We start from the raw sequence: 10117 nt of genomic DNA, 5'->3' as shown, positions 1-10117 counted from the left end.
CTCTCCTCCAGGCCACTATGGGCTGCCTCCCGAGACTCCTGCTGGCCGTGGGGCTGGCGGTGGCTTTAGTGCAGCCTTTGGGGGCTCAGGAGGGCAGGAACCAGGCAGAGGAAGAGGAGGAACGGGAGGACGAGGGGGTCTTGGTGCTCAACCAGAGCAACTTTGCACAAGCCCTGCAGAAGCACAAACTGCTCCTGGTGGAGTTCTGTGAGTAGCAGCTGCTGGGGGGGGGACTTGAACAGGGCACCACCAGGGACTCCCCTGGCCTGCACCCCCAGGCGAAAAGCAGCAGGCGCTGGGAGGGGGCAGGTGGGGAAAACTAGAGTGCCCCCTTCAGAGGGTGGCTGCTTGGTTGCTTAGGGGAGGGAGCACGGCGGACCCTGTTAAGAGACATCCCCTCTGGCAAGGGTGCCCTTCTTGGAGCTCTTGTCTCTCCTTCCAGCCCCCCCACCACCACCATCACCCCCACCAAGCAAGAGAGCTGCCTCTGTTCTATGCGCTGGAAGGCGAAAAAGGAGATGAGATTAAGCAGAAGCAGCTATCAGCAGCCTCTTGGGAGAGGAAACATGGCATGCCAGGCCCACAGAGCCTGCCCCATGGGACAGGAGGGAGGGCAGCTCAAAGAACCACACACTCCTCCTGCTGTGCCTGTGGCTCCTGACACCCACCGGGGTGCATGTACCCCCCCCACACACACACACCACCACAATGGGGTTGCTCTGGCCCCACAGTCAGAGACAGCAAATGCTTCCCAAGGCCAGTTGCCAGAAACCGCAGGAGGGGAGAGTAGCTCTCGCACCCAGGTCTCGCTTGTGGGCTTCTCTGTGGGGCTGCTGGCTGGCCACTGTGAGAACAGGATGCTGGACCCGATCCAGCAGGCTCCTCGGATGTCCTTACACAGCTCCACACTGCTATTTGTTGCCTGCGGGGTTGACGCTTCGCCCCTCCTCCTTTTCCCTCCCAGATGCCCCCTGGAGCGGGCACTGCCAGGCTCTGGCCCCGGAGTATGCCAAGGCCGCTGCCCTGCTGAAGGAGGAGGGCTCTGCGCTGAGGCTGGCCAAGGTGGACGGGGAGCAGGAGAAGGAGCTGAGCGCGGAGTTCGGAGTCAGCAGGTTCCCCGTCCTCAAGCTGTTCAGAGATGGCAACCGCACTCACCCGGCAGACTTCACAGGTCAGAAGAGGCAGTGGTTTTGCATGGTGTTCTCCGCCACCCTGGTGTCTCTGAATACCCATTGGCCGGAAGGAAGCATTGGTGTGGCCCTTAGGTCCCTTTGGGGGCATCCCATTGGCCCTTTGAGAACAAGACGCTAGACTAGACTAGACTTTGGCCTGATCCAGCAGCAGCTCGGGTCTCCCTTGGTTCTTGTCCTGTGGCTCTTTGGGCATGAGATGCCAAGCGTGGGAGTTCCCCTCTCCCTCCAGTAGCTCACAGATAACAATCAACGAGCAGTTGATAGATTTATAGTCCTTTATTACAGCATCGTGTTGCAAGCACACACAGACAACCCTCTGCAAGGAGATCAGTTGCCTATTCTGAATCTGACTTCCAACGCCCGACTTCCGCAGCAAGGAGTACACCAATGGGAAGTCCCTCCCCCTCTCAGTCTCCTTTGTTCTCTGATCTGTTTGGACCTCTGAGTCAGGGAGGGGGTTTCCCCACACACACTTTCAATTGATGTGTCTCCCAGCTGCCCCTTCCCTTCCAGATCTCTTGTCATTCTCTCGTAGCTGGGTTGTTGTTGTTGTTTAGTCGTTTAGTCGTGTCCGACTCTTCATGACCCCATGGGCCAGACCAGAGCACAGCAGGCACTCCTGTCTTGCACCGCCTCCCGCAGTTTGGTCAGACTCATGTTCGTAGCTACTCCTCCCTAATCTGTTCAGCTTCTACGTTTCTTTCTGCCTCTCTCTCTGCTTCTACGCTGGAGGCAGCCGGGGGGGGGTATTCTCCCTCCTCTTCTGAGAGGAGCTGATCTGCCTGCGACTGCGTCCCCCAATCTTCAGGTCCAGGCCATTCCCTGACATGAGGGCTTCACCTCAGAGGAAGCAACAAGAGCTCTTCGCTTCAGCTCCTCGCCTAGATTTCCCGGGCATCACACCAGGGGCTTATTCTCATCTGAACCTCAGCCGCCATGAGCCCCTGCGAGAGAGAGGAGTGGTGCCATTCTTAACGCAGCGCCTGGTCCAGCAGGTGGCGTGGCCCCACAACTCACACTTTTGCCGCCTGTTTGCCAGGCCAGCGAGACGCCGAGGGAATCGTGAAGTGGCTGAAACGGAAAGCTGGGCCCAGTGCGGTGCTGCTGGAGAATGTCAGCCAGGCGGCTGCTTTCCTGGATGCCAACGTGGTGGCGGTGGTCGGATTCTTCCCCGTGAGTGGCCCGCGTGAGCCTCTGCACTCCTGCAGCCAAGCCAAACTGCTACTCCTGAGCTGCTGTTTCCTGGTGCAGCCTGCTGCTTGTTCCCTGCAGCTGGGGAAGGGGGGAAATGCGAGGGTCAGCCTCTGGCATATTCCAGGGGACGTTTGGGCCCCAATTGGAAGGCTAGGGAGCCCCCAGGGAGTTGCTTGTGTCTTAGGGCAGCTTCCCTGCAGTCAAGCCGAGGTGCCCAAGGCTCTGCCAGGAGAAGCAGGTCTCCCAGAATGAGGCTCTCTTTCCTCTCCGCAAACAGAGTGCAGGCCTCGGACATCCTTTGTGTGCTGCTCCTGGCCCCTTGTGCCCGGCTCAGCCGCTGTGTGTTGCTTGCAGGACCTGCAGGATGAAGACGTGCGCCTCTTCTACGATGTGGCCAGCGATGCTCCAGACGTTGCCTTTGCACTCACCAACCGCTCGGAGCTCTTTGAGAAGTTCAACGTGACCCACCCTGGCACCGTCGCTCTCTTCCGGAAGGTGAGAGCTGTGCCAGGCGGGCACTTCCAGGAGCTTAGCAGGGTTGGGTAAAAGACCGGGGGGGGGGGGGCCTTGAGAGGGGGGTGTTTCTTTCTGTGGCCGATGCAGCTGCTGAGATGGAGATGGTGCCCTCCTGGATCTGCCCAGACAGACTCTGCCACCTCTTGCAGCACAGGGACATAACCGTTTTTTGAGTGGAACTTTTTGGAAACGTCCCTCAAGTACAGTTGATGGCAGTATATTGAATCTGGCAAGAGTAAAGGGGCATCTAATTATTAAGTTATGCAAACAGGGTGCCAGAGAGTCAAGACAACTGGTTGGAAAATAGTCATACCATGGGCAAAATTCCTTATTGTGGCCAGATTGTTCTGTCACTCGATATCATTTTAGGCGCTGTCTAATTAAGTTGTTTGCTTTTCTAAAACCCAGTGTGAGTAGCTGGGTTCTTATCCCTCGATTATTGTCCACTCTGGGTCATCCAAGCACTCTTATAGTGTCCTTTCTCTTGGCAGATCAAGATGAGCAGGGGACAGCAAAGGTGGCAAGGGGCAATTAGAATAAGATCCATTATTTGACTATTGACCCAAACCCCCAAAATGTATTTTATATAATTGACTTTTTACCTTTATCCTCTGTATACCCCAATTTTGTTTGTTTTATTGCTATGGCTGGTGGCTGATGCAAAGAAAGATTCATTCATTCATTCATTCATTCATTCATTCATTCATTCATTCATTCTCTTGCAGCATGATGAGTCCCGGGAAGACTTCTTGGTGGATGAAGAGCTGGGCCTGGACGGGGCGGAGCTGGCACAATTCATCCTGGCACAGAGTCTGGAGCTGGTGATGGAGTTTACGAGCCAGGTGAGAGGGAGACCCTTCTTCCTCCTGGCTGCCAGCCAGGGCCCAGCTCCTCCTTTGAGGGATTTTCCAGCATTGCAGGGGGTTGGCCCCGGGGGGGGGGCTTCCAACTCTGCAATTCTGTGATTCCAAAATATGACCTCCCCTTCTACCAAGCAAAGCCCTGCCGCAGCTCAGCACCTCCAGAGGGAGAGAAATCACCGTGTGTCAGGCTCTAGGGAATATGATCCCTCTCACGGTGGCAGCCAAGAAGCAGATAAAAAAAAAGAGTTCTTACCAAGTCTTTTATTCAATATTTACAGAGGAAGAATGCAGAAACCACAATTTCTGCATTCTTTCTCTGTAAATATGTCCAGGGAGGCAGGAGAGGATATATTGTTTATTAATATCCTTCCAAACTTGTGCTAGCAAGTTCTATCACTTAGTAGAGTTTTAACATTCCCCTTTAAACACAGAGTAGGTAGCTGGTTGCAAGCTTGTTTAAGTTTCTCGATTGGTAAGATCCCTTATTTCCCTCTTAAAAGAATAAGCACGCCACCATCTTATTTAAGATATATAAAAGTAGTTTACTCACATCATCTGTTCACAGCTGGATCCCTGAAGGCAGACTTAGTTACAGATATATATACAAGTGAGTCTATCCCATATGGAGATAGTCTCTTTGTCCTCTGTTGGCCAACAGAGCATCTCTAGCTAAAAAGCTAGATGGCTGCATGCCTTGTGCTTTTGTTACCTGCACAGGTAAGGTCATGCCACCTCTAGCCACCTGCCAGAGGAAGTATGTCCCAGCCCAGGAGGAAACAGGAAGTTTTTGACTGGCCGGTCCAAACATCCCCTTGCATGTCCACTGTAGGAAAACAAGGAATGTTGTACTTGACTGCTACTTATGTATCATATCCCACAGAAATGCTCTGAGTTGCTCCGAGTAAAGCCCCACCCCCTCCGTCTCTCCTACTGTACGTCATCCCTGCTCCAGTTGGGCTGTGCTTTCTGCCTCTGAGCTTTCTGTTCTACTACTCTCAATGCACACCTGGTCCTAGGAGATGCTTTCGAATGATAACGTGTCAGTCAGCTGCTCCCGCTCTGGTGCTCCCCCCTCCTCTTCCATTACCTCCCAGCTATTTCCCCCTTCTGTCTCAGAGTCATGGCTTTCTGCAAACCACCGTTGTGATTCTATACTGCCCTCCTCCTCTTGGGAAAGTTCAGGAGGGGGGGGCTGTCTCCACTATTCCTCCTCCAATGTCCAGTCCCCGACGCTGCAGGTGGGACCCCTCTGCTCAGTGGAAGAACCCTGGCTGGGCCTGGAGCCTCCCTGGGAGGCAGCTGCTCACGGTCAGCTCTGGGCCTTTGGGTCTGCCTGACAGGGAAGGGGGGCCCTGAGAGCCCAGCGCAGCCCCCTCGCCCTTTCTGCTGCAGAGATGCAGGCCTCCTCCCTGGGGAGAGTGGGCTGCTCTTCTGCTTCTGGGATTTGGGGGCACCTGTCCTCACACCCCTCCACCCCTGGGGGGGTCCACACCTGTGTCTTTCCTTTAGAACTCCTCCAGGATATTTGGGGCAAAGATCCCAAACCACCTGCTGCTCTTCATCAACAAGACACAGGACTCTCACCTGGAGCTCCTGAGCAGCTTCCGAGATGCTGCCCCTCCCTTCCGGGGACAGGTGAGTCCCCCGGCCAGCCGGCACATTTGCCCTGGGGCTTTGGGGGGGTCCCATGCAGGGAGGGGGCTGGGGTTTGTGTGGGTGCTGTTTTTCTGCTTCTGGGAGGCAAGTCTCCGGGAGCATATACCGGGGGTTGGACTAGACGCATCTCTGCCCCTCTATGCATCCCCTGGGCAGGTGCTTTTTGTGCTGGCCGACGTCAACGGGGAAGGAGCCCAGATCCTGCACTTCTTTGGCCTCAAGAGCCACGAGGCTCCCGCCATCCGCTTCATCAACATCGAGAGCAACAGGAAATACCTCTTGGGGGCAGACGGATCCCTCACGGCTCCTGCCATCCATGCCTTCTGCCAGGAGGCGATGGAGGGCAAAGTCCAGGTGGGCAGCCGCATGGTCAGGCTGGGCGTGTGTGGGAGAAAGGGACAAGGACTCTTCTTTATATTCATTTATACTGTATTAGGAGTTTCACAAAAAAATGTATTTCACATACAATTTATCATTCCCTTGTATGTTTCTTTTTGTCTTCCCACCCTCCCCTCGCTGATGTTTTTATCCTTAAATGCTGCATTTATACTTCTTACTAGGCCCTCCAATTCCATCTTATCATCCTTTTCCCTCACACTCCTATTTCAAATCCTGCACACGATTTCCTACCACTCAAATAGTCCAAAAAAGGCCTCCCATTTCCCATAAGCAGTTCATCGTTGTGATCTCTGAGTTTTACCGTCCGTTTTGCCAGTTTCAGCATAATCCGTTCTTTTTATAAAGCATTCTTCTTTGGTTGGAGTCTCTTGGAAGGCTCTCCAGGGATGCCCCCCTCCCTCACCCCAGATGGGAAAGAGCAGATGCGGAGCAAGGTGGGGGCGGTTCGCCCCGGGTGTCATCCTGAGCGCGGGTGACATTCGGCGCCCCTCCCTCCCCGCCCGCGGCTCCCAAGCCTACAGCAAGTGGCAGCAAAACTCTCCCCCCCTTCCCCAGGCTCGCTGTGGACTTGGGGGTCGCAGGCAGGGGGGTGACAAACAAATTTCCGCACCGGGTACCACTTGAACCTGCTACACCTCTGGGAAGGAGCTCTGCCCCACATGTGAGCTGCTGGTGGGGCAGCGGCCACAGCCTCCGCCAGGTCCCCTCTCCCCCCAGTAGAAGGGAAGGGGCAAAAAATGCAGAGTGGAGAGGGCTACCCCCCTTGCCAAGCTGCCTCTCTTGCTTCCTGTCCAGGCAAGCTTGCAGGGGGGGAACTGCCCTCGGCAGCCAGTGGGGGGGAGACCCTAGGCCTGAAGTCTCTCACCACTCCTGGTCTTGTAGTAAGGTTAAAGCTTACTGGGAAATGATATATAATGAATTGAAAAAGATGTTTAAAATAACGTTTGTAAAAAAAAAACCCAGAAGCTTTCCTTTTGGGAATTATAGGGTATAATTATAGGGTATAATTCCCTTTTGGGAATTATAGGGAAGTATTGGGTATTTCTATACCCAAACAGCACAGAAATTTATTCATGTATGCGATTACAGTGGCAAGAATGGTACTTGCCCAAAAATGGAAAGAAGAAGTCCCAGCAAAAGAAGAATGGATACAAAAACTTATGGAATATGCAGAAATGGTGAAACTTATAAGAAAAACATGAAATCAAGATAGCAAACTTTTTATAAAAGAATGGAAACAGTTTATTGAATATTTACAAATAAACTGTAGACAGATAAGAACATTGGCAGGGTTATTGTAATAACCTGCAGTTTTATAAGAGTATGTATTTAGAGTAGATGGATAAATGAGCAAATTAAGTTAATTTGGATGTGCAGAGAATATTAAAAATTAATTTAAGGAACCACAGAAAGAGGGAGAAGGAAGTCAAGTTTTGAAATGATTGCAAAATTGTTGAAATGCATAAAAGAAGAAAATAAAAAATAAAAAATAAAAATAAGTCTCTCCCCACTCCACCGACCCACAGCACTAAGCGTTGCTTCATCTTTTCAGCCACACCTGATGAGCGAGGAGATTCCAGAGGACTGGGATAAGGCACCCGTCAAGACCCTGGTGGGCAGAAACTTTGAGCAAGTGGCGTTTGACGAGAGCAAGAGCGTCTTTGTGAAGTTCTGTAAGTGGCACTTTGGGACTGGGGAGGGGGAACCTCCAAGCTGCCTCTGGGGCTCGTCCACGTTCCCTCCTGGCGTCCTGTGGAAACTCACCGGGAGGGCAGAGGAAGCAGAGGGCAGCCCTCCTTGGGGGTTTTCCTTCTCATCCCCGGATGGCAGAAGCAGGCTCAGTGATATATACATCTACAGAATTGCAGGAATCTTTTTGCCCAGTGTGGGACTCGAAGCCATGACCCTGAGATTCGAAGTCTCACGCTCTACTGACTGAGCTGTCTCCAGGCAAATTGCTGTCGAGAGACCTTGCCTGCTTTGCAGACTTTCAGAGCCCAGTCCTTTCCAAGCAGTTCAGAAAACATTGATTGCAAAAATCACATAGAAATAATTTACCAAAGTGTCCCCTTCGAGGAACAGCAAATGTGTATCAGCCAAACAGTTTGGAATTTCTAAAGTCTTCACAGGATACTTTGAAACGGGGCCAGGATACTCAATGGGACCAGAATTCCCTGTGGAGGAAATCCCAAAAGGCTGGGCCCACCACCGAGAAGGTCCCTTTTCCAGTACCCGTCAATCCAATAGGCCAAAACAACAGGCCACAACGGAGCGGGGGCTTTGAAGCTGAAGTCCCAGCAGGCTGACAGTGGGGCAAGGGGTCCCAAACTATGTAGGGTTTTAACAGTTAAAACCAGGGCCTGAAAATGGGAACAGAAAGCAACCGGCAGCCGGTTCAATTCGCACTGAATCAGTGCAAACACCCACAGCCTCTTCATCCTCTGTGCCAGTTGCCAGAGAGTGGCTGGGGAAACCCAGCCAGATGGGCAGGGTATAAATTTTATTATTATTATTATTATTATTATTATTATTATTATTATTATTATTATTATTGACAGCCCCACAGCAAGGTGTTAATGAGGGACGCAGCCTGCACAACTTTCTCCAGGTCAGCTTTTTCCAGAGAGGGATGCAGCTGGTGAACTTGTTGTTGTTGTTGTTTAGTCGTTTAGTCGTGTCCGACTCATTGTGACTCCATAGACCATAGCATGCCAGGCACTCCTGTCTTGCACTGCCTCCCGCAGTTTGGTGAACTGGCCTGGTGATAAAACAGACTTGCGTCTTCCTAACTCCATCCCGCTTCCACAGATGCCCCCTGGTGCCCCCACTCCAAGGCGATGGCGCCTGCCTGGGCAGAGCTGGGCGAGAAATATAAAGACCGCGAGGATGTCCTCATCGCCGAGATGGACGCCACGGCCAACGAGGTAGCAGAGATCCCTATCCGAGCCTACCCAACGCTGTACTACTTCCCTGCAGGGCAGGGCAAGAAGGTAATGCAGGTGCCCCATGGGGTGGGGGGGACGGTGCTGTGGCTCCTGGGATCCTCTGCAGAATGTGCCTGGGTCCTATGGGACAGTAGAGCAAGGAGGCTGCGACAGGAGGTACTGTAGATGGGAGGCGGCAGCAGCCGCTTGTGGGGCAAAGCCAGGCCAACGCCCCCCGTTTTCCGCCCCAGATGATCGAGTACCGGAGCACCAGAGAGCTGGAATCCTTCTCGGCGTTCTTGGAGAACGGGGGTGAGGTCCCTCCCCAGGACGACCCCAAGGTGAGTTTCAGCGGCAACCCCTCATGCCCACCCCAAACATTGAGTTTGTCCCCGTTCCCACGGTGACACTGGGCTCTGGCTTTCCAGGCTGCTGAGACCCCCGAGGAACCCCAGGAGAATCGAACGAGCCCACCCGGCTCCCCAGAACCAAGAGACGAGCTGTAGAGCCTGCCGTGGCCTCCGAGGGCCTCGCTTCCTTCGTGGCTCCGCTGCACGTTTGCCGGGGGCCAAAAACCTGAGAATCTGGGACAGCCGCCACGTGTGAGAATTGTGCAATGGAGGGCACAACAGCTCCCTTCGCCCCCCCCCCGCCACTGATCAGGCCCCCCCCCTCCTGCCTAAATGCTGCCCTGGGAAGAGGCCAGCAGCCCCTTCCTCCTCCTCCTTGTTTTTATATATTTATTTATATCCTGCCTTCTCCCCTGAAAGGGACTCAAAGGTGGCTTACAGATGAAAACATCCGAAGGAAGCAGCAACTGAAAAGCAATTAAGCACTAACAGAAATCTATCTATCAATCATTATGATCTATTAAAAACATGCAGATAATTACAGCAACAGTGTGGTGTAGTGGTTAAGAACGGTAGACTTGTAATCTGGGGAACCGGGTTCGTGTCTCCGCTCCTCCCCATGCAGCTGCTGGGTGACCTTGGGCTAGTCACACTTCTCTGAAGTCTCTCAGCCTCACTCACCTCACAGAGTGTTTGTTGTGGGAGAGGAAGGGAAAGGAGAATGTGAGCCGCTTTAAGACTCCTTCGGGTAGTGATAAAGCGGGATATCAAATCCAAACTCCTCCTCCTCCTCTTCTTCTTCTTTTAATAGCAGCCCCCGTGTCCCACCCTCCCCAGGGACAGCCTCCATCCCGGGGAGAAAGCTGCAAATATCTGCAGCTTAGTTAGAAGGCGGCAGCGCTAGAGGAGAAGCAAGTTTAGAAGTCACACAGGGCTCTTCCTCGGGGAGAAGGGAAAGGCTGCAAGCACAGACCATTGGGGTCTGTTGCTGCATCTGCGCAGATTGCAAGAGCAACGCTGCT

The 10117-nt window shown here is 53.1% G+C and overlaps 1 protein-coding gene across 1 annotated transcript; it reads left to right on the top strand.

The window, feature by feature from the left end:
- On the top strand, nt 1-9375 carry PDIA2 (protein disulfide isomerase family A member 2). Its single transcript, XM_035131363.2, has 11 exons — nt 1-207; nt 965-1171; nt 2233-2366; nt 2742-2882; nt 3629-3745; nt 5276-5401; nt 5579-5776; nt 7374-7494; nt 8630-8811; nt 8997-9086; nt 9174-9375. Exons 1-11 carry the CDS (start codon nt 18-20, stop codon nt 9249-9251), a joined length of 1584 nt encoding a protein of 527 aa, XP_034987254.2. The 5' UTR covers nt 1-17; the 3' UTR covers nt 9252-9375.
- The last annotated feature ends 742 nt before the right edge of the window (nt 9376-10117 follow it).

The sequence above is a fragment of the Zootoca vivipara genome, chromosome 14 (assembly GCF_963506605.1).
Source record: "Zootoca vivipara chromosome 14, rZooViv1.1, whole genome shotgun sequence".
Lineage (NCBI taxonomy): Eukaryota > Metazoa > Chordata > Lepidosauria > Squamata > Lacertidae > Zootoca > Zootoca vivipara.
This window is presented reverse-complemented; position numbering and strand designations above follow the sequence as displayed.

Bases quoted from the DNA above. Each gene is read 5' to 3' on its own strand.
- PDIA2 (XM_035131363.2), top strand. From the start codon at position 18: ATGGGCTGCCTCCCGAGACTCCTGCTGGCCGTGGGGCTGGCGGTGGCT. The intron at 1,172-2,232 runs GTCAGAAGAGGC...CCTGTTTGCCAG, and splicing joins TCACCCGGCAGACTTCACAG to GCCAGCGAGACGCCGAGGGA. The intron at 5,402-5,578 runs GTGAGTCCCCCG...TCCCCTGGGCAG, and splicing joins CCCCTCCCTTCCGGGGACAG to GTGCTTTTTGTGCTGGCCGA.